Consider the following 24,795-nt stretch of genomic DNA (forward strand, 5'->3'; position numbering starts at 1 on the left):
GTGTTTACTGTGACATACATTTTTCTTCTTCTGGATAGTACGATTGCCATATTAAAGTCCTATTGATTTTATCATGTTACTAATTTTATAAAATAGCTAATCTGTTGTTATGTTAACTTGGAATAAAGATGAGTGAACTTATTGAATTTTTCTCTAATTTGACAAAAAAATTCAATTACCCAGAATATGTATTTACTACAATTCATTAAGAGAAAAATGCAGCAAAATGGTGGCTAATTGAGGCTGCCATTTTGCTTAATCATAGAAGATCAGCCAAATGGATAAAAAAAGTAATAATAATACTCACATCACTGCTCAATTGTCACACTGTTCGCATAACCTGATATCCTATCTTCTACACCTCTTCTTTTCCCTTTCACCTTGTTGTACAACCTCATCTGCCTCTTCACTCCAGGCCCTGACCTCTTGTTCAACTAGGCCTCAGTTGTCACTGCATTGTGATGTTTACAGCCTAGCCAAGATGAAATCCAGGGCCTGGAGTGAAGAGTCTGAAGAGAACACATGATGGAGAGGAAATGAAGATGCATTGAGGACTGGACAGCAGGCTGCGAGAATGGCAGATCAAGGGAATGGTGAGGTCAGTATTAATATTTTAGGTTATTAGGTTTATTATGCTCTGTGTTTTGGTATCACCCCAGAAGAAAATAAGAGACATTCAAATTTGCAGAGAATAACTTTGTTTTGAGTTGAATTTCTTTTCAAAATCCTCCCAAGTTGACAAAGTTAATTCTTGGTAGATTTGATCATCTCTCTTTTGTAACACCATAAGAGCCATTATTTTTTTTATATTGATGGAGCTGTGTAGCGGCTTGTGTTCCATTTTGGCATACATATAACTTTTTGATCAATTTTAGTATAATTTTTGGAGTGAGAAAAGGTGACCAAAAGAGTCTTAAAGAATTTTCAGCATCTTTCAGCTGCCATGCTCCAACACCAGAAATGTACTCTAGACTGGAGCACATTTTTGGCCTAATTTACAAGTGGCATATATAACTATATATTTTCTGGCCATGCTAAGGGTGGCTTTACATGCTGCAATATCCGGCCCGATATCGCTAGCATGCGACCCACCCCCATCGTTTGTGCAAAACGGGCATATCGCTGCCCGTCGCGCACAACATCTGGCACCCCCGTCACACATACTTACCTGCATAGTGACGTCGCTGTGACCGGCATACCGCCTCCTTTCTAAGGGGGCGGTCCGTTCGGCGTCACAGCGACGTCACTAAGCGGCCACCCAATGAAAGCGGAGGGGTGGAGATGAGCGGGACGTAACATCCCGCCCACCTCCTTCCATTGTGCATTGCATTGTTGCCAGAGGCAGGTAAGGAGATGTTCCTCGTTCCTGCGGCGTCACATGTAGCGATGTGCACTGCCGCAGGAACGAGGAACAACTTTGCCCCTGCGACAGCAGCGATAACTGGCAGCAGAGCCCCATGTCAACGAGGAGCGATGTTGGACGTTTTTGCAACGATCCAAAATCGCTCCTAGGAGTCACACGCTACGACATCGCTACAGCGGCCGGATGTGCATCACAAAATCCGTGACCCCAACGAGATCGCTGTAGCAAAATCGTAGCGTGTAAAGCCCGGTTAAGCCACAACTCCCTCAAGCTGCAGCTGTACTCACTTTTCAAACAAATTGGCAGAACTGCACAGGACTGATTTAAAGGGAACCTGTCAAGTGCAACATGCACCCAGAACTACGAGCAGTTCTGTTTGCATATTGCTAATCCCTGCCTAACTGTCCCTGTATCTACTAGCACAGATACAGAGATCTTTAGAAAAAGTTTTTCTAAAGATCCTTTATAATATGCTAAAGAGCGCAGAGACTAGTTGCAAGGGCATTAGTTCCTGCGCTCATTCCACCCTCTTAGCATGTTAGCACACCCACAAGGCGTGCTAACATGCTATTCAATGACCACTGCCCAGCGTCATCATTGCCTGTGACATGTGTATCTTTATCCATTGCACCACCTCAGAACGCCAGCTTTAGGGTCAGTGCACATGAGAAGTCACCGCACTTCCAGTCATGCACACTATGAAGCCGGGTATACTCGTCCCGGCTTCAGAGAGGTCTAATGCTCATGACCACAAGTGTTGAGCACTTCTGATCATGTGCACTGACCCTAAAGCTGGCGTTCTGAGGCGGTCCAATGGACACAGTTATGCGCATCACTGCCGATGATCACGCTGGGCTGCAGGCATTGAATCGCATGTTAGCATGCTCTTGAGGACATGCTAATATTATCATAGGGCGGAATGAGCACAGGAACTAACGCCCTTGCGACTAGTCCCTGTGCTCATTAGCATATTATAAAAAAATCTTTAAAAATACTTTTTCTAAGGATCTCTTTATCTATGCTACTAGATACAGGGACAATTAGGTAGGTATTAGCAATATGCACCCAGAACTGCTCATGGTTCTGGGTGCATATTGCACCTGACAGGCTCATTTTAATAACTAGAACTTGAACAAGTTACACAATTTTCCATCAGGACTCTGGTGAAAATTATTTAATGGCTTGGGGCCTGGTGTATTCTTTCATCACGTCTAGTAGTCAAATGGTACAATATTTATTGTGCCATTTTGGCTATTAAAAATACTTCCCTGTATCTGCAATATTCTGCCTTTTCATAGGAAAATATATTCTGGTGACAGATTTATTTTACGAATACACAATAAGGAAATCCAAATTTGGTTTAACCCCTTCAGCCCCGGGGCACTTTCCGTTTTTGCGTTTTTGTTTTTTGCTCCCCTTCTTCCGAGAGCCGTAACTTTTTTATTTTTCCGTCAATCTTGCCATATGAGGGCTTGTTTTTTGCGGGACAAGTTGTACTTTTAAATGAAACCATAATTTTTACCATATGGTGTACTGGAAAGCAGCAACAAAAATTCCAAGTGTGGAAAAATTGCAAAAAAAGTGTGATGGCGCAATAGTTTTTGGGATGTTTTATTCACGATGTTCACTTGAGCTGATGTTTCTAATGGTAGCATTTTTGCGCAAATGCTACGTTTTGATCGCCTGTTATTGCATTTTGCGTAAAACTTGCGGCGACCAAAAAATGTAATTTTGGCGTTTGGAATTTTTTTGCCACTACGCCATTTACCAATCAGATTAATTGATTTTATATTTTGATAGATCGGGCATTTCTGAACGCGGCGATACCAAATATGTGTATATTTATTTATTTTTTAACCCTTTAATTTTCAATGGGGTGAAAGGGGGGTGATTTGAACTTTTAGGTTTTTTGTTTTTTTTTTAAATTTTAAAACTTTTTTTTACTTTTTTTATCTTATTTTACTAGTCCCTCTAGGGGGCTATAGCTATCAGCAATCCGATTGCTGATCGCTATCTGCTGATCACAGCTATACCGCTGTAAACAGCAGAAATAGTCACTTTCTTTTTTCCTCTGCTCCGTGCCGAGGAAGAATGAAAGTGAAACTTCATAGCAGCAGGAGTCATCACATGACCCTGTGCTACGATGGCAACCACCGAACGTCACGTGATCACTCACGTGACGTCCGGAGGGGGCGGCGGTAAGTAAAAAACATGGCCGCGCGCATATAGATCTCGCTGCCAGACTTTGGCAGCGAGATCTAAGGGGTTAATGTTCCGGGTGGAATACGATTCCACTCGGAACATGTAGGCACACATGTCAGCTGTTGAAAACAGCTGATATGTGTGCTGATCCACGCCGCCTGCCCGCGGCAGGGGGCGGGGCTTACCGGAACACGATCCATGACGGAAAGATCCGTCCATGGTCGTGAAGGGGTTAATTTAAAATAAAATAATTTCACTCAGACCTTTTGCTCTTCAAATGTTGTCTGGGCATGTTAGGCACCAAAATTGTATTTCTACTTGTTGGAGGCCACTATGGTAAACGTAGCAACTGCAAATATCTCTTTATTACAAATATATCTTATTATGCTTCAAATAGTATTTACTGTGAATACATTTTATACAAGGATGTATCATGTAGTTAAAACTCTGTATTATATTTTGGATTCCACGGAAGGAAACAATCTAATTGTGTTTCATAAATATTCGATTAGCATATGTCCTCTAAAAGGATTTTAATGATTTTATTATGCAAATTCTGTTTAAGTTTAAACTTGTTGATATTGCAAAATTGAACCTAATTGACAGCAGGGTGAAGAAATAATTAGCTTAATTTAGAATGGCTGAAATGGAGGCATCGCTTACTGCGAAGAACATTAATCAAGGGAATAGTAAGTCAGTCTGTTATCATGGGCTTAACTATATTATTCAGGATAACTGTTATTATACGCTCATTTCTGACATCTCCTCGCACAGGGTTGTGACAGGATAGAGAGCCTGTCATAGGTTTTTTTTTAACTAGGGTGTCACATACTTTGTAAAAAAAATGAAGATCTTTTCTATTCATAATATCTGCTGAGGGAACAGCAAAGCTTTTGAAACTATTCTCACACTGCATTTTCATTCTGTAGATATTACAGGCTTATTGAAGAATCCATCGACCCTTGTATGGTGTCTCCACTTAGTGTAAAATGGCTTCAGGGAATCTATTCATACATACCAGCAGAACTTTGCAAGGTGTGGAGCAAATCCCTTCAGGATTTAACAAAGGTATGTATGGATTTGTGTCACATTTTGCGAGCTGCGCTCATTGCTATTAATACATGAATATTTGACAAGTACAATGGAGGAAATATTCTTATGCATACTACCCTCTAGAAATAAAATAAGCCATTCTGCAAAACAGATGATTTGTTCTGAAAATACCTAGGGCATGGAGACTTTTTTTTCACAGCAAAAATAAAAAGTCCTTGTACTCAGAATTGTTCAATGAAATTGGATTTCTAATCAAGTATATTAACCCAATTGGCTGATTTTACATTTGTGTAATAGTACTGTAACGGTAAATTATTTTAAATATTTTCTTTTTTATTATGTGAGGTGTTATTTCTTCTTCTTCTTCTTCTTATTATTATTTACTAGCTGTAGTACCCGGCGTTGCGCAGGATAGTAACTGTCTCTCTGTTTCTCTCACTGTCTCTGTCTGTCTCCCTCTCTGTCTCTCTGTCTCTCTATCTCTGTCTCTCTATCTCTTTATCTGTCCGTCTCTTTCCCTGTCTGTCTCTCTATCTCTCTGTCTGTCTCTTTCCCTGTCTGTCTGTCTCTTTCCCTGTCTGTCTCTTTCCCTGTCTGTCTGTCTTTTTCCCTGTCTGTCTCTTTCCCTGTCTGTCTGTCTTTTTCCATGTCTGTGTATTTACCTGTCTGTCTGTCTCTTTCCCTGTCTATCTCTTTCCCTGTCTGTCTCTTTCCCTGTCTGTTTCTTTCCCTGTCTGTCTCTTTCCCTGTCTGTCTGTCTCTTCCCCTGTCTTTCTCTTTCCCTGTCTGTCTGTCTGTCGGTCTCTTTCCCAGGTCTGTCCACTGAGATGCCATTTTATTGAGGGGCCAATTTCTTTTTAAAGAAAGAGTCAATTTCCTATTTATGATAAAAAAAGTCTTTAATGAATTCCCATTCAGCCTGAAATGTCAATTTCCTTTATGTAATTTTTAAAAATGTAAAAGATAAAAATATGTTTTGTTTGCCTAAATTACAAAGGAAATGTGTCAAATTTAATTTTATGCATTTTAGAGATCATTTCATTTTCAACTTGTTTAACTGTTCACAATATGTCATTTTTTATCAGGGGTGCCCAAACTTTTGCATACCAATTAAGACGGCAGAGCAATACCGAAATGTGCATCCAAAAAATATATATAAAATGTAACCTTTAATAAATCTAATTAAAAAAATTAAAAACACACAAACAAACAGAAAAGGGGATTGCCGAAAGCAGCCAATGTCCCACTGGGAGTATTCACACAGATGAAAAAAACATAGTGTGGGAAAAAACCCATGCACGGTTATTCTGGCACAAAACTATTATCAAGCGGCCATCAACTTCCCAAAAATCCTTAAGGGAATATAGATTAGTTGACTACACAGATTTTATACATAGCAGAGAGAGGGCATGTCAATATGTGTGGTCTGGAATTAATACCCAACTAAAGGCTTGATGGGTGACTTGAAAAATTACTAAAGATTAGGAATACATAAAAAAGATAATACACTCCAGGCAATTATAAAACAGAATACCCAGCCACACACATATTGCAGAACCTATGGTTCAATAATAGTTTACTTGAGAGATGTCAGATATGTTTTGCTAAGTAGGAGGGGTGATACTGTTATCCTTATCACAATCAAACCCCTGACAACTACTGGCAAATATAATGATGACCATAGGGATAATTCATCAATATGCAAAAGGTAATGATAAAGAGAAAGTTGTTAGAACCATACACCAAAAGGGGGCTAATATCACAGCCACACCATACTCGCCTAGGTAGAAACACTCTGACCTCAATCATCCAAGCTCCTGGACTTCCCGACGTATTTTGTTGGACTTATCAGGGGAGAAACAATGGCCAATAGAGCAATTTAATCTTAACATTGCATGAGGACGGGTATTATAAACAAATGTCCGGGCTGTGCTGTGCGAAAAATGACTCTGTAACAAGAAAAAACAAAAACATTTCAAGCTCACAAAAACATTTGTTTTAGTTTAGATTCACTAATCTCTTATATATAATAATTAAAGTTTTCCTTTAAATGTTCACTCTAGGTTCAGACAACTTTCTCATTTGATTGATAAATAGTCAATCTGTCAATTCTTTAAAGTAACAATGTTGTCTTCCCTCAAAAAAAAATGACTCATAAGTACTTGTCACTAGCTGTAGATATATGACTTGCGGTCCATTGCCTATAATCTGTCTCTAACAGGAGATACACCAAGATTGATTACAGTAACTAGGGTCAGTGTTTTGGCTATACTCTCTAAATCTACTTCATATAGGTGGTGGGCTTTCAATTAAGTTCAATTGAGCCACCGGATAATGGCAGAAGCCATCTTCTAAAAAAAAACTAGAGAAAAAGTTGTTGAGGCAGATCCTTTGTAGAGGATGTGGGCTGTCAGACAATGCTTTTAACCAGATTTTGGGAATTCACTGATACAGTCACACAGATCAGCTCTGAATTAATTCTTGTGAAATAATTCAAAAGTATGGCCCAATACATATTGTGAGAAATTGTGGCAAAAATGACTTGATAAGGTCAAAAACTATAGTAATAGTTCGATGTTGGAAAATAGCATTGTAATCTTCATGTCATTTAAGCAGAGTAGCAGTGTGGCATTAGCTAATCATAGTCTCTAAATAAGGCCAGATACACACTTGCGAGTGACTCATGCAAGTCTCGCATCGCATCACCCGCCATGGCCGCACAATCTCCAGACAGGAGTGCCTCAGCTGCAAAGAAATACATGCAGCCGACCTTCTCGTGTCAGGAGATTGTGCGACCATACCGGGTGATGCCGATGCAAGACTCACGTGAGTCACTCGCAATTTTGACTCCAGCCTTACGGCTTATTGTAGAGAATTAAACTAAGGACATTTTTCTCTAAGACATTTATGACACATTCATTGGATAGAGGGTTATGAAAGGTTGCTTTTTTCAACAATGGAGATGCCTAATTCCATATTACCCCTACAGAGATTTCTATACATTCATAGTCATTAACTACTTTAAACATCCTTAGATCTTATTCAGTTGGCCATTTTTTGGAGTAGAAGAAAAGTGGAAAATTTTCATTAGTGCTCTAGATCCATTTTTGGTCACGTGGACATTTTTACCCTTAGGGGTACTTTGCACACTACGACATTGCAGCTGCGATGTCGGTGGGGTCAAATTGAAAGTGACGCACATCCGGCGTCGCTGTTGATATCATAGTGTGTAAATCCTTTTTGATACAATTAATGAGCGCAAAAGCGTTGTAATCATATCATCAGTGTAGTGTCCGACATTTTCATAATTTCGCTGCAGCGACGGTACGATGTTGTTCCTCGTTTCCCTGCGGCAGCACACATCCCTGTGTGAGAAGCCGCAGGAGCGAGAAACATCAGCTTACCTGCGTCACCACGGCTCACGCCGGCTATGCGGAAGGACGGAGGTGGGCGGGATGTTTATGTCCCGCTCATCTCCGCCCCTCCGCTTCTATTGGCCGCCTGCCGTGTGACGTCGCTATGATGATGCACGACCCGCCCCCTTAGGAAAGAGGCGGGTCGCCGGCCAAAGCGACGTTGCAGGGCAGGTGAGTGCGTGTGAAGCTGTCGTAGCCATAATGTTTGCTACGGCAGCTATCACAAGATATCACTGCTGCGACGGGGGCGGGGACTATCACGCTCGGCATCGCAAACATCGGCTTGCGATTTCGTAGTGTGCAAAGTACCCCTTAGTGTGACATATTTTTCTTTATTTTGATACTAGCAAATCAATACATTCTCCAAGCTTCTTCCATTAAATCATAAAAAATAGTCAGCGCTCAGAAGACATACAGAGCCAAATTGATACACTTGAATGAATTTGATCCATAAATCAGAACAAAAAAACACGTCTCTGCATTTTCTTTTTGCAGAAAATCAGAACACATAAAAACAGACATGTACACATGGCCATATAGTATAATGGATATTCTGAGAGAACACGTACTTGATCCATGGATACCTGAATGAAAGCTTTCATTTTATAGTTAAAAACTGTACAAATTTATGAAAGACCACACACTTTACAATTATTAACACAAGTATATAATAGTCTAGTCAGTCCATTGTTCTATAAAATGAAACTGGTTTTACTACTAGTGATAAGAGAGCACTACCATGTGTTGCAAATCTGCGCCGCCGTAGCCGCAAGCAGCCTGCTCCAGTTCCTGCTGCGCCGAGGCGCCGGCCGCTGTTTTTGGCCATACCTCAGGTTGTCCAGCTGGTTGCTTCTTCCTCCACGTCTAAGTGTGGAGAGGCAGCAAGAGTGCATGCGCTTACCGATTTGCCCCAGTCAGAGCCTGTATCCAGTGTTTAGCTTAGTGAGCATGCTCAGCTTGTTACTTCCATTCTTGAGGCTAAGTCCTCAGTTCAGGCTACTGAGCATGCTCACACACTGCGAAAAGCCTCTTTGCTCAGGTACTTTGACTTCGTTCTATGTCCAAGTCCTGTGTTTTGCCTACTGAGCATGCTCAGGCACTTAGTCTATCATCTGAGGCTAAGTCCGGTGAGGACTTCACTGGGCATGTCCGTGAGGTGGCAGGTCCTCCTAGGCCAGATGGCATCAGATGTCCTGATGATGTGGCCACTCCACCCCTATGACCTGGCACCCCATCATTGGTCATCAGATGATGACTGGTACTGTGCTTAGGGTGATGCTGCCCATGTGTCATCAGTGACATGGCAGTTCTGGATAGGCCGCTGGTGATATCACGGATGACGTGGCACTCCGCTATTGGCCCCTAGAAGCGCCATAGTGGTTCGCACTGGGTTTGGGGCGGACCCTAGTTTTTAAAAGGGTCTGGAGAGCGCACCATGGTGGGCTGTCTTCATTCATGCTCATTACCCGTGCATAGAGCTATATTGCGGCTACAGCCACTAGTTTTGGAAGCGGTAGGCAGGGTTAGGTATCCAGTGGCCATCGCGCCAAAATCTGTGGCGAGGCATGTTAGGGTCAGACTTTCCGCTTCCCCTCCAACCATTCCAGTCCTATTGTAGCAACCCAGTGGAGTTATCTAGGCTGTGGCTGGTGCGTCAACTATCCCGGTGTGCCACCTACGCACACAAACAGTGCACCCCAGGACTCCTGTGGTGTTGTTACCGAAAGGTCCAGGTTTAGATGTGTGAACCTGTGGCGTTAACAGGGTTCACAGTTATCCTGATCCGAGTGATGTTTAACTCGGGTCATACTTTATTTCAGAGCCACCCAGCTCTGTATTATCCGCCTGACCCTCGGGTTGCCAGCAGCAGTTTAACATCACGGTGGACCCCGACTGGTGATTGGGATATTCACCACTTTATCCTAATCCGCCAGTCCCCCCCATAACACCATGCTTAGGTGCTTTGTACTCGTTAAGAGCAGTTGAATGCTTGGATGGGTATATTTGAAGTCAATGAGGGATTCGAGCATATTTCTGGCAGATTTCACAAAAAAAAATGCTTGAGTGCCCCATTGACTTCCATTATTCTCAGCTGCTTGAGTCGCACCCTTCAAAGACAACTGCTTGTTACGAGTACCGAGCACCAGAACTTAGTAGTGCTTGCTCATAACTATTTACCACATTTTAGCTTAAAAAGATTCAAAAGACTCATTTTATTACAAATAAATTGGTCACAATGGTTATACAGTAGTAATAACATTAAATATATTAAAAATCATAGCAGGAGGTTTTTTTTACCAAAGATAATTGTCAATGCAAATCAAACAGCTTGGCCCAGATATATTTTGTTGTTTTAATAACAATTATTTTCCTTCTCCTACTGTTAAAATACAGCTTCAGCTTCAAATGTATATCAGAATGCTCTTTCATGTGAGCTCTTTTTAAAATTCATGGAAACCACTTATTGACCACTGATATTAATATTGTAAGGTCTGCTCCATGCATCAATGAACTACAAGTCACTTATCTAAAATGACTGAAATATTTATACCTCCATCCATCGTCTAAACCATTATATGCGCACTGAGAAGAAACATGATAATAGAAATAGAGAAACAGTAGTGATAAGACTTCAACATTATTTTACCTTAAATCTTGACAAAATAATTTATCTAAGCAAATTAAGTATATGTAATATTATGGATATCCTGTTAAAAAATACCTTTAGCTGACCATATATTTATTGTTTAATATATCCTGTGTATATATATATAGCGCCCTGGACTAGCCAGGTAGCCACAGACAAAAGACACACACCCCCCCACCCCCCAGACAGTTGCATTAGTCAGACAAAAACCCATGTTGCCTCCCTCCAGGGTCTGATGTCCACACCAGGTGGGGTGGAGCCAGGCGGTTGGCCCCACCCACCGAGGAGTTCACAGGCCTGGAGGCGGGAAAAGCAGTCAGTTAGAGTTTGGAGTGGATGAGTTCAGGAGGTGAAAGTGAGAGGTCACGTACTGCGAGTGTCTGGGTTTGAGCCAGGCACTGACAGCAAGGTTGGTAGATGGTGGTGGCCGTCTGCAGGAGTTGGTGGAACTCCGCAGAGCCGGAAGGACCGGGGATGGGTGGTGACCCACCGATACCGGACCGGGGAACGGAGTGAAGCTAAGCACACATGCAGGGCCATCGGACCCCGACCAGGCTTGGAGCTGCCATCAATAGTCAAATCCGAGTGTGACAGGAACCCCCGGGGTTCCCTAACAACCAAGTCCCGATTGAAGGCAACCGCTCACACCGTGAGGATATACAGCCACCGCCACCGGCTAGAAATCTGAGGGCCAGCGCCTGAGGGCAAAACGGGCTCCTCCGGTACATATACACCGGGGAGCGCCATTGGGAAGCCATTGGAGTCAACTCAGTACAGGTGCAGGGAGAGACAGCCACCATCACCTGTCCGGGGAGAGACACTGCAGCCGGCTGCGGGACCTGTCCATCCAGCCGTTTGGTTTACCGGAGACTTTGTGCATCTTTTGCTGAGTGAGTACAGCCGTGCCATCCGGCATCGTGCCGCGCTGTCCCTGCAACCCTGCACCTCACCGACCCTGCCTCCCCATCACACCACCGGGCCCCGGGACCACCAACCCCTACCCATGGAGGGGGAAAACAACATCCCAGCTGCTCCCTACTCTCGCTCCCGGGATCCCCATCACCAGCAGCGGTGGTGCCCATCTTCACCACAACCCGTGGGTAGCGTCACGGACTAAATCCCCAAACAAACCACCCCCCTTTTCACTCATGAGCAAGGAGCGCCGCTCAAGTCCCCGAATCCAGCCCACCGCTCGAGCCACCGAGCAGCAGCCGTAGCGCCGGACCTGAGCGTTAGTGAGCGTAGCGCCCCGCCGCCCGCGACATATATATATAGAGCATATACCGTATTTTTCGGACTATAAGATGCAATGGACCATAAGACGCACCCTGGTTTTAGAGGATGAGAATAGGAAAATAAAATTTTAAGCAAAAAATGTGGTCATGACAAACTGTTATGGGGCGAGGATCTTCTGCTGACACTGTCATGCGGGTAATGTCCCCAAATTCTCTGCTAAGGTACCCCATCCTGGTAATTATCCTCCTTCCTTGTATATGTACCCCATCCTGGTATATGCCCTTATCCTGCTATATACTGCCATCCTGCTATATACTGCCATCCTGCTATATGCCCCCATCCTGATATATACTGCCATCATGGTATATGCCCTTATCCTGCTATATATTCTCATCCTGCTATATAACGCCATCCATCCATCCTGCTATATACCCCATCCATCCTGCTATATACACCCATCCTGCTATATACACCCATCCTGCTATATACCCCCATCCTGATAAATAAAAATAAATAAAATAAATCTTTATTTTTATATAGCGCTAACATATTCCGCAGCGCTTTACATACATCAGAAACACTGTGCCCATTGGGGCTTACAATCTAAATTCCCTGTCTGTATGTTTTTGGAGTGTGGGAGGAAACCGGAGTACCCAGAGGAAACCCACGCAAACATGGGGAGAACATACAAACTCCTTGCAAAAGGTGTCCTTGGTGGGATTCGAACCCAGGACCTCAGCGCTGCAAGACTGCAGTGCTAACCACTGAGCCACCATGCCGCCCGCCCCCCATCCTGGTATGTGGCATGTATTCTGTATCACACACAGAAAAAAAAAGCAGTTTATACTCCCCTTTCCTCGCTCCATGCAGCATTGCTTCTCCCCCTGTCTGTGGTGGCAGCAGCGCCGCTGGAGTGTGGAGCCATCATCGGTCACTTCCCTGCAGCATTGCAATGTCCTCCCGTCTGCCGGTCAGCTGACCTGCATGACTAGCGGCGCACACAGCGATGACATCATTGCTGTGCTCACCGCTCTCTATACAGATTAGCTGACTGGCAGATGGGAGGACATCGCGAAGCTGCAGGGGAACGGTGAGTATGTATACTGATTCACTGCACCCCACGCTGATGATGATGCATGGGGGGCAGTGAATACAGCCGCACATGATCACTCCAGGCTGTAGTTGCCAGGGGTCATCACGGCCGGCTGTTTAATATGCGCACACCTCTCCGCCCATCATCCTGCCCATCATCCCACCCACCTATCAGCGCCAGCTTCAGCGCTGAGACATGGGCAGGAGGATGGGCGTGCATATGTAATGAGCGGGCCCACGTGATCACGGCAGGCTGCTACAGCCTGCTCGTGCCCCCCGATGACCCGCTCCACCGCAGCACCCTCATTCCCGGCCGCAGCCCTATAGTCAGACCATAAGACGCACCCCTCACTTTCCCCCAACATTTGGGGTAAAAAAAGTGCGTCTTATGGTCCGGAAAATTCGGTACTGTATATACAGTTGAAACCAGAAGTTTACATACACTATCTAAAATGACACATATGAATGTCTTTCTCACTATGCACTATGTGACATGAAATCAGAAAAAACTTTTACCATTTTAGGTAAATCAGAATTGAGATCGGTGCTTTATGATGGCCACTAAAAAACATTGACTTTGTTATGTTTAAGCCACTTTGTAACCAGTTTGGCAGTATGCTTGGGGTTATTGTCCATTTGGAAGAGCGTCTTGAGATGTTGATTCAGTATTGCCACATAATCTTCTTTCCTCACGATGCCATCTATTTTGTGAAGTGCACCAGTCCCTCCTGCAGCAAATCAACCCCACAACATGATACTGCCGCCCCCATGTTTCACAGTTGGGATGGTGTTCTTATGCTTCAAAGCTTCTCCCTTTTTCCTCCAAACATAATGATGGTCATTAATGACAAACAGTTCAATTTTAGTTTTGTCAAACCACTAGAAATATCTCCAAAAATTAAGGTTTTTGTTCCTGTGTGTATATGCAAACCTTAATCTGGCTTTTTATATTTTTCTTTTTTAATAATGGCTTCTTCCTGGCAGAGTGGCCTTTCAGCCGATGTTGATACAGTAATTGTTTCACTTTGGATAATAACACAATATTACCAGCTTCCACCAGCATCTTTACAAGGTCTTTTGCTTTTGTTCTTGGGTTGATATGCACATGTCTGACTAAGGCGTGTTCATCTCTGGTACACAGAACCTGTCTCCTTCCTGAGCAGTATGATGGCTGGTCATTCCCATCTTGTTTGTACTTGCATATAATTGTGTATACAGATGAATGAGGCACCTTCAGGTATCTGGAAATTGCACCCATGGAGGAACGGGACTTGTGCAAGTCCACAATTCTCTTCCTGAGATCTTGCCTGATTTTTTGGGCTACACAAAGAAGAAGCATGTTTCATGTCTGCATTAAAATATTAAAATATATCCACAGGTATGTATCTGATTAACTCAGATGTTGCCAATTCACGTATCAGAAGCTTCCAAAGACATGACATCATCACATGGGCTGTTCCATGTTGTATAAAGGCATAAAGGCATTGTACTCTTAGTGTAGGTAAACGTTTGACTTTGCAGAAAGAAATAAAAATGGCTTAAAACTTTCTCTCGCATTATTCTGGCATTTGGCAAATAGAAATAATTTTGGTTCCTAATTGACCTAAAACGGGAAACGTTTATTCTGATTTCATATCAGAAAGTGAGAAAAACATGCAGATGTGTCTTTTTAGATAGTGTATGTAAACTTCTGATTTCAACTGTAATAACTGAATAGAAAACATGGCAATAGAACCGTTCCCCATATGATTAAATAGGGAAAGTAGAAAGAATGATATCTCCCCCACTACTAAACAAATTGTCAGTAAAGAAATCCAAGCACATGCTGGAAAATAATCCTTTCATATGAAAAGAAAATTTTTTTAGTTGCAGAAATTTGTGCAATAAATTTGCTGCAGGCGAATATACCCTTAAGGCATTCTGAGCTAACAGAAATGGTACATCATTCAGGACCTCCTTGAATTCACTAGAATGACAGATAATTGACTTAAATTGACACCATGACTTGCAGCCATCACAACATTTTTAGAGCACTCTTTTAACAAGACAACATTGTCTTTTAAAACATGTTTTTTTTTCCAGGACATCAATTGTAATCTAAAGGCTCCCAGTACATGGTAGCCTTTGAGGAACAATCTCCTTACTAACAAATTTTCATACTCGCTGCCTTAAGAAACTAACTCATTTAAAGGGGTTGTCCATTACTTGGACAACCCCTTCTGAGTCTTAGTGTTTTCCCCGTTAAATTAATAACACATACTCACCTCCTATGATGGGTCACTCCCTCTCACCCAGGGCTCACTTGAGGTTGTGATGTCACATGAGCCCTGAGCCTAATCAGCACCGGTTTCAATGTCCTCAGCTTCAGACAAATTAAATATCAAGAGTATGTAAGAGCTGTGGCTGGCCACTCACTTCCTATTGGTGTTCGATACATCTGAAGGTGAGGACAGTGAAGCCAGCGCTGATTGGGCTCAGGGCTCATGTGACGTAAGAACCTCACATGAGTACTGGGGAAGAGCGAGAGCTTGGATTGCTGTAATGGCCCCAGCATGGTAGTTAAGTATAAGTGTTAATATTTTAAAAAGGGCAAACACTCAGAGTCAGAGTACTGGAAAACCCCTCCAATGTACTTTGTAAAGCAGATAAAAAAGATGCATGTACTAACATTATTCTTCCATTTGCCTAAAACATACAATTATATGGTTCTTTTTGCAGTATTTTTCAATTTCTTATATGTGCAGTAAAGAGGCAAGATAATAGGATACATGTGTCATTCCTGATCTTATTTCTAAAACTGAAATATCTTTACATGCAAAAAAAAGTGCATTCCATCCGTTAGCATTCCAATCCCAATAGTCTGACATGCTAAAGGGGCTGTATCATCTGCTTTCTTCAGGAGCGCACCTTTTCCATAACCTCTAGGCTTCCTGGTTGCCAGGGGAGTTGCACATTCTTGAAAATTGACAGTTCAGGCCAATGGCATGGTCACACCTCCTGTCTTAGCTGTGTGCTCTCACATGTACTGTAGCAAGCAGACTCAGGTTGGCCTCTGCCGCATTGGAAGAGTAGAGGGACATTGAAGCTGAATGAATCTAGTGATCCGGAGAGCTTTGGAGCAGCACTTGCAGGCTCTAAAGAACAGAACACGCAAGCATGGGTTTCTTGCCTTGAAAATGGAAAGGATTTCTACTAAGAGATGAATTGCATAATTGCTAGTTTTACAATTTTACATATTTAAGCAGATGAGACAATACCTTTAATGAGCCATACATGTTTAATATATATAATTGTTACTGGGTGAGTGTGATACATGTCATCTGTTGACTATCCTCTGGCCATGCTATACACATACTCTTCTATACTATAAGAGATACATGTTTAGAATATACAGTATGTTTTTTTACTGGATGATTTGAGATTGTAATTAATTAATATTTCAGATTTATATTTCAGATTAATATTCAGATTTCAAACTGCAGTTCAGTAACACAAATCAATGAAAGTTAAGGATAGACACATCTTTATAATGGGGAAATCGAATACACCTCACATACTATTGTAAACTTATGAGACGTATTATTCCGAAAACTAGAGATGATACGTTTTTCAGTGACATTTTTAAAGATAATAATAATAATAATTTTATTCATTTATATAGCGCTGTTAATTCCACAGTGCTTTACATACATTGGTAACACTGTCCCCATTGGGGCTCACAATCTAGAGTCCCTATCAGTATGTCTTTGGAGTGTGGGAGGAAACCGGAGTACCCGGAGGAAACCCACGCAAACACGGGGAGAACATACAAACTCCTTGCAGATAGTGTCCTTGGTGGGATTTGAACCCAGGACCCCAGCGCTGCAAGGCTGTAGTGCTAACCACTGAGCCACCGTGCCGCCCATATAATCATCCACCTAGGGGCCATGGGCAGCACTATGGGGGTGATATCTAACACAGGGGGACTTGTGCGATCTATATAGGGGCCATGGGCAGCACTATGGGGGCGATATCTAACACAGGGGGACTTGTGCGATCTATATAGGGGCCATGGGCAGCACTATGGGGACGATATCTAACACAGGGGGACTTGTGCAATCCATAGGGGACCATAGGCAGCAGCATGGGGGCACTATCTAACACAGGGGAACGTGTGCAATCCATAGAGGACCATAGGCAGCACAGGGGAATTTATGCAATCCATAGGGGGCCATAGGCAGCACAGGGGAACGTGTGCCATCACAAGGGGGCTATATTCAATATAAGGGGGCCATATCCAGATTAAGGGGGCTAATTTTAGGATGGGGGCTATGAGGGACATATACCCTATATGATTTGTTAGAGGGACACTGGCATTATAAGATGGACCCCATTTAACATTAAAAAAAAATTTCTCTTTTCTTTCACAAAATTTGGGGGTGCGTCTTATAATCAGGTGCGTCTTATAAAGCGAAAAATACAGTGAATGTTTTTGTAAATTATAAGTATACAACATATAGTTCTTGTCTAATATACTAACTTGCCTAAAGTTTTGTGAGTAAGAAGACCATGATTTACTTTTTCACTTTTTTAGCCTGGTCAACAGTACATTCAAAAGCTGATGCTAAGGGTTAGGGCTTAGGAAGTTCTAAGAATTAAAGAAATTATCTCGCAAGTACAACCTACCAGGAGTCGTAGCTAACCTGTAAGTCAATATCTGGCCACATAACAAGCCTTGAAAAAGGACCAGGGATTAATTCCAAGCCAGAAACTCATTTACAGACAGCTTATTTCAGGCTGTGTGCCCCTCATTAGTGCAGAGAGGAATCTGGCTGGCTGAGTGCATCAATCTTGAGGCAATATGGAGGAAGTAAATACCCTTAGAGAGAAGCTATACCTAGAAAATGACCTATTGGTTAAATTAGATTTTTGTGTTAATCATATTTTTGACATTTTTGGCAATGTGTTATTTTTTTTGTTTTACATATCACAATATTTAATTTAAAAAACAACTTCCTGTTGTTTTAGGAAACAATACATGTGCATAAGAGAAGACTGATGGCACATCCTACCTTTCTAATATGAACAGGTGCAAACTGAACATGAAACATAGTAACAAAATGGAGACAGTTGCACACTAAAGTGCTAAGATATGTGTAACAATGAATATGGAAATATAGACATGCAATACTGCTATAAAAAAATGTACAAATTGAGATACTTAGCACTCAAAATTGTAAGCCCAACAGCCAGCGGCAAGGCATTCTCTTTTTGTTGGGTCCCTATCAAACTCATGCCTCTCTATTGGTTAAAAAACCTACAATTTATGGGCGGACAGGAACTTGCAAATGGTGAATTAAAATTACCTGTAGTTGACTAGCTCAATCAGAAGGCATAACTCTGTAATTTAATCTTAGCATTACAGAGTGCAACTGTCTCCTTTTTGTTAAAAAAAATTGTTTAAAATAACTGAAGTCCTCAGTGGTTGATACCTTTTAATGGCTAACTGAAAAGATGGTAATAATTGCAAGCTTTCGAGACTACTCAGGTCTCTTCATCAGGCATGGTATAACACAAAATCTGAAGAGTCACATATTTATACACAACAGGACATAGAATGGGGCAGTAAAAAAAAAAAAAACAACCAAGTTATATAAAACAGAACTATCACTATGGCAGGGGGGCAAACTGTTGTGGCCATAAATTGTGCTGCAGTTCAGTGTGAAAGTTTTATTGTCCTCTGATAACGGTCTGGTCCGGGCTGTGACATACAATGTACAATGTTAATACATGTACATAGTCATAATGGTCAGATGCCCCACCCTAACTTTGTATTGAAGAATCTTAGTGTATGCAAAGTAATTGTAAAGGGAGGGGAAGCAGAATGAGCTGTGACCTTGCATATTGTGATTGATGGGAATAGTGCTGTCAGCTTGGTATATGATTAGAGTTAGACGCAATAGGGTTTTATCCACATATAGTAAGGTGAAACAATGGTGGTATGTTCACCTGTCAAGGTTTTGAGTAGTACAACCACCATAAGAGTATATCAGCTGCTGCAGCTTCCAACAAATGTGAAGAATGAATACCAATGGATCATGGAATGGATTTGCCCTGCTGATCAATAAAGAATAAAGGATCAGGATTAAGAAAGTAGTTTATGGTCTACATGTTTTAGAGTAAATCCAACTCCTTTTTAAGTATGACCACATGTGGTTGTCCTAAGGAAGGAGTAGCGTTGACTCTGAAACGTGTAGACAACAAACCACTTTCTTAGTCCTGACCCTGTATCCTCTATTGATCAGCAGTGGAGATTCACTCCATGATTCATTGGTAATCAGCTGTGTATAGACATATAATCCTGTCTTTGAAAATAAGGAGTCTGCTGAAAATTCTTCCTGAAAGGACATGAAGCATGAATGACAAGAAAAGCCTCGGTGGCTATTGGGAAAATTCAAAGAGTACAAATTTGTTTTTTTATTTTTTTATAAAGATTGTGATATAAAAAAAATGAGAGAAGTGTTTTAAAAATAAATACCTTATTTAACCCTAGAACGAGCAACCATAGAAATCAACCATAGAAAACAAGTAACCTAGCAGGCCTGCGAGGCCCCAGGTATGCGTTCTAGGGTTAAGCAATAGGTTATTTGCTAATGATAACTTCCCTTTAAAGAGGCCAGATGACTATGAAGCCTTAATTTCCTGTTGATCTATATTTTTTCTTTCCCAGGAGGTAGAGGAAAACTATACTTACGCTATAAAGAAATCAATGCTTGATTACGTATTATTGGACCCATTGGAACAACAGAGGCTTGAAATTGAAATTACCCCAAAGGTAAAAGTTTATTTTCCTCTTCTATATTGAAACATTTTGTTTCTTAAAATACACAATTGTCTTGTTAAGGTTTTTCCAAGCATCTGTCTGGAGATTTTACACTCTATAAATAAACGCCTAGTGGATAAATACTTTATATGGCAGAGTAATGAACATCTATAGATTTTTTAGAAGGGAAAGAAATTATGTCTAAAAAAAGGGTCCAAAATTGCGTTTTTTTGTCCAAACAGACACAGGTCATTTCTCTGCTTGATAATGAGGCTTCACAGCTGAAGTTACAAAGCTATTGTGGGTTGCAAGAAAAAAGTGTGCCTTATGGATGGAACAAATGAGACTTATATTTGTAATGGAGCTGGCCCTGTGGGAGCATTGTATTTGATGGAGCTCTTACAATGGTTTACCAGAGCATTTGTATTCTCAGTAGACTGCAAAGAAAGGTAGTAGAGCACTGCCATCACATTTCTCACATCTATCACCTCTCCCGTTAATGTGATCCTTCTATGTACGCTGTAGATACAGATCTGAAATGTGCAAAGCTAAAGGGGAATGGTGGCAGTAATAAAAACGCTGTGGTCATGATGATAGAAAGTGACAAAGGAAGGAAGGAGACAGGCGGACAGGGCGATTTCATTGAAATGAGAAGAGTGGCAGCCACAGTGAGAGCTGGGAAAGAGGAGCTGTCAGACAGTATATACTTTGTGCATTGTTATTTAAATGATCGGGTACTGCTTCTGATAGCTACTTGTATGTGTTCCACAGGCAATGCAAAGCTACATTAGCTTCTATTATGCCTAAAAGATAGTATGCAATCCATCATTTTATTACTATTTTTTTTTAGGAAACTTATCACAGAACGAGACTTATTATAATAAAAACTCCAGGTTATCTTAATCTGCTAAACAGGAAAAAACTACTTTAGGTATATTATAAATTAGAATTCTAGCAATATATATATATATATATCTTTATTTTCATGACTCTAAAAATTGTAGATTCACATTGAAGGCATCAAACCTACGAATTAAAACATGTAGAATGAAATACTTAACAAAAAAGTGTGAAACAACTGAAAATATGTCTTATATTCTAGGTTCTTCAAAGTAGCCACCTTTTGCTTTGATTACTGCTTTGCACACTCTTGGCATTCTCTTGATGAGCTTCAAGAGGTAGTCACTGGAAATGGTTTTCCAACAGTCTTGAAGGAGTTCCCAGAGATGCTTAGCACTTGTTGGCCCTTTGCCTTCACTCTGTGGTCCAGCTCACCACAAACCATCTCGATTGGATTCAGGTCTGGTGACTGTGGAGGCCAGGTCATTGGGCGTAGCACCCCATCACTCTCCTTCTTAGTCAAATAGCCCTTACACAGCATGGAAGTGTGCTTGGGGTCATTGTCCTGTTGAAAAATAAATGATGGTCCAACTAAACGCAAACCGGATGGAATAGCATGCCGCTGCAAGATGCTGTGGTAGCCATACTGGTTCAGTATGCCTTCAATTTTGAATAAATCCCCAACAGTGCCACCAGCAAAGCACCCCCACACCATCACACCTCCTCCTCCATGCTTCACGGTGGGAACCAGGCATGTAGAGTCCATCCATTTACATTTTCTACAAAGACATGGTGGTTGGATCCAAAGATCTCAAATTTGGACTCATCAGACCAAAGCACAGATTTCCACTGGTCTAATGTCCATTCCTCATGTTCTTTAGCCTAAACAAGTCTCTTCTGCTTGCTGCCTGTCCTTAGCAGTGGTTTCCTAGTAGCTATTTTACCATGAAGGCCTGCTGCACAAAGTCTCCTCTAAACAGTTGTTCTAGAGATGAGAATGTGTGTCCAAACTTTTGGTCTGTACTATATATATATATATATATATATATATATATATATACACAGTAGAACCATGGATTACGAGCATAATTGGTTCTGGGAGTGTGCTCTTAAACCAAGTTACTCTTATATCAAAGCAAATTTTCCCATAGGAAATAATTGAAACGCAGACAATTCGTTTCACAACCCAAAAATATTTACTGCATTTATACAAACTTATTGCAGTAATACAAAATGATGCGATGTATTCATATAAAATTATTACAATACACCAATACAAAATACTGTACTGTACAATAAAAAATGTGTAAAACAAATTAAACTGCACATTAGCTTACAATGAAATTGTTGGTGTGCAAGAGGTACAATATAAACAATGTGCTGTACAGGTTAGCAGAAAGAAAGTACAATACTATATCCATAAATACAAATTGATAGATATGCTATATGGTATATACTGTACTGTGGAATAGTATACTGTGTAGAGTATAAAGTACATATGGACAGAAAGTTACCTCCAGAGCGGGTCAGAGCATGGTGAAAGGATAGAACCAGAAGTGTGCACGGTGGGAATTTGCTCTTATTGCAAAGCATCGCTCTTTAACCAAGTTACAAATTTGGAAAAAGCTTTGCTTGTCTTGCAAAATGCTCTCAAACCAAGTTACTCTTAATCCAATGTTCCACTGTATAGCGTATACATAATTTGCTATACTAAATTATAATCTGAAAAAAAGAGAATCATTTGCAATTTGTAATAAAAAACATTTTATTATATCCAAGTGATAAAAGTAAAAAAGAAAAGACAATGAGACAACATCACTTTTGGTAGCTAAGCATAGCACATCATTCAAAAGGATATGTTCAATATAAAATACAGATAGATAGTGATGACACACATAAAAAGACAAAGTATTTGCACTATGGACATATATTATACAAAGTGTGCACAGTCAACATATAGGGATAATAATCTCCAAAAAGAACATACCAGTATTAAAACCTTTCTCAGTGTCAGTAAAGTGACAGCAGTGCCCAGGGGGATTGGAAACCCCCGCGTGGTCAAACACGCTTCTTCAGAAATGAGACACTATGGTATGTTCTTTTTGGAAATTGTTATCCCTATGTTTTGACTGTGCATACTTTGTGTAATATACCAATTGCAACTTTTGTCCACTGATTCTCTTTTTTTCATAGGTATCTCCTGCGGTAGTTGCTGCACCTCTAGGGATCACTATATTTGTTTCCCTTTGGTGCTATATATATGTTATATGTCTATATGGATTTTGTTTTTCTGATTCTAAAGTTATAGTATAGTTAAAGTCTTTTCCTATATATCAGATTATGATAATATAGATATATTGTTACTTTTATAATATATTTCTTGATAAAAATAAGTATGAAATTCATGATATAAAAATCACCTATTAAAATGGTCAAAATACAGTATTTCTAAGGTTCTACAATCATAAACTCTTTTTTTTGCCTCAAGATGTCTAACAGTGCTGGACGGAATCGTTTTCCTTGGCATAAAGGTGTTAATGCGGCACGTGTCAAATTGATGAAAAGCTTGCACATCACTCGTCCTGTCATGAACAAGATTTTCCTTCACTTCCATAGAAAGTATGTTATTGATGATTGTAGAGTTTGGTTACTACTTGTAATATATTAGTCAACCAAATTAAATGGAATTTAGGAGAATGCAGTAGCTAATACATGAATTATTAAGTATTGTCAAAGACAAGAAGCACCTGTTAAGGCTTAACCCATCTGCTTCGCCACATGTACTCAGTGAGCAGGCTTCACATACTGTAAATGACTATAATCACTCATTTTGACCTTCCACTACATGACTGATCACTAATGTAATCCTGCTGATTTTCCAACTCCTTTGACTCACTTAAATGTAGGATATATTGCCAGTAACTAGATAATTGTATCATGCTCTGTGGTGAGCAGATGGATATCATTTAATATATGAGACTTAAATATGTTTTGATGATGGGGGCTGTTCTATCATTCTACTATATTCAAGCCTGTTTTAACTATTTTGATTTCAGTTATGCAACTTTTAGTTTGATTGATGTGGAAAGTCTCCTGAAAAGTGTTCCTATGCCCCTGGACAAGCTTGTAACGCACATGATCAGTCTCGTACAAAAGAGGGCTAAACTTTTACAAGAAACATGGATGAAGGAGTGTTGTGACATTGTAGGACAAAACAGAGATGACATAGAATCTATAATGCCAGAAGAAGAGGTGAGCCTAAAACCATAAAACAATAACTCTGACCTGTTGTTACAAATTTATAGGGTAAAATCTGTCCTGCAGGTGATGGAATGTAATATTATCAAGTATAGCAGATCTTTTAGCACAATGTTAGATTATTTATACAGAGACCAATAGGGAGGAGTTAATGGATGACTCTTCTTTACATGGATCGAAGGACTGGGATGAGTCTTACACATGTATGCAGGTATACAAGTATAGGAGTTCAGTGTTGTTTAAATATCAAGTATGTAGTCAATTGTGTGATACGATAGATTGATGTCTAATAGTTGACCTTTAGGTATGCAATTAGATTTGCAGGATACCCAGAAAAAGATGCAGTTGTGCATTAGCCACTAAATAACTATCTAAAAAAAATCAACAGCTAACTAGATGCAATGTGATTACTTCCATCTCAGCCAAATAAACATAAAGAGGACGCTTAATGTTGGGATCCAATCCAATGCCCCCACTAACTCACAAAGATTTGTCAACCTTAATTCAAGATTATCTTAAAAATTTTCCTACAGTCATTCTGGTGTTACACCTTAATTTACGATTAGAGTTGAGCGAGTACCTAACTATTCGTTCTCACTATCCTCATAATGAGTACTGTCTAATACTCGCTCGCGTATTTGTTCCAAATAGCATGTGCAATTCAAGTCAATGGGTAATACTCGCAACGTAACGAGTAACCTGAATTCCGCACTATTCGCTACTCACACGAATAGTACAGCAATCGCTTTATTCGTTACTTTGCAGGTTTTTCACCATTAACTTGCATTGCACAGATTCGGAACAAATACACGAGTATTAGACAGTATCCGTTATGAATATAGTGAGTATGAATACTAAGGTACTCGCTCAACTCTATTTACGATTA

At 40.8% G+C, this 24,795-nt stretch overlaps 1 protein-coding gene across 1 annotated transcript in view; it reads left to right on the forward strand.

Annotated features, from left to right (window-relative positions):
* LOC142302376 (dynein axonemal heavy chain 3-like) overlaps positions 1-24,795 on the forward strand; it is a 2,626,214-nt gene that overhangs the window by 329,384 nt on the left and 2,272,035 nt on the right. The window contains exons 8-11 of the mRNA XM_075343433.1: positions 4,495-4,633; positions 19,719-19,823; positions 23,140-23,270; positions 23,708-23,903. Of these exons, the coding sequence (XP_075199548.1) occupies positions 4,495-4,633; positions 19,719-19,823; positions 23,140-23,270; positions 23,708-23,903 (571 nt within the window). The remainder of the gene's footprint in view (positions 1-4,494; positions 4,634-19,718; positions 19,824-23,139; positions 23,271-23,707; positions 23,904-24,795) is intronic.

This window comes from Anomaloglossus baeobatrachus, chromosome 4 (assembly GCF_048569485.1).
Source record: "Anomaloglossus baeobatrachus isolate aAnoBae1 chromosome 4, aAnoBae1.hap1, whole genome shotgun sequence".
Taxonomy (NCBI): Eukaryota; Metazoa; Chordata; class Amphibia; order Anura; family Aromobatidae; genus Anomaloglossus; species Anomaloglossus baeobatrachus.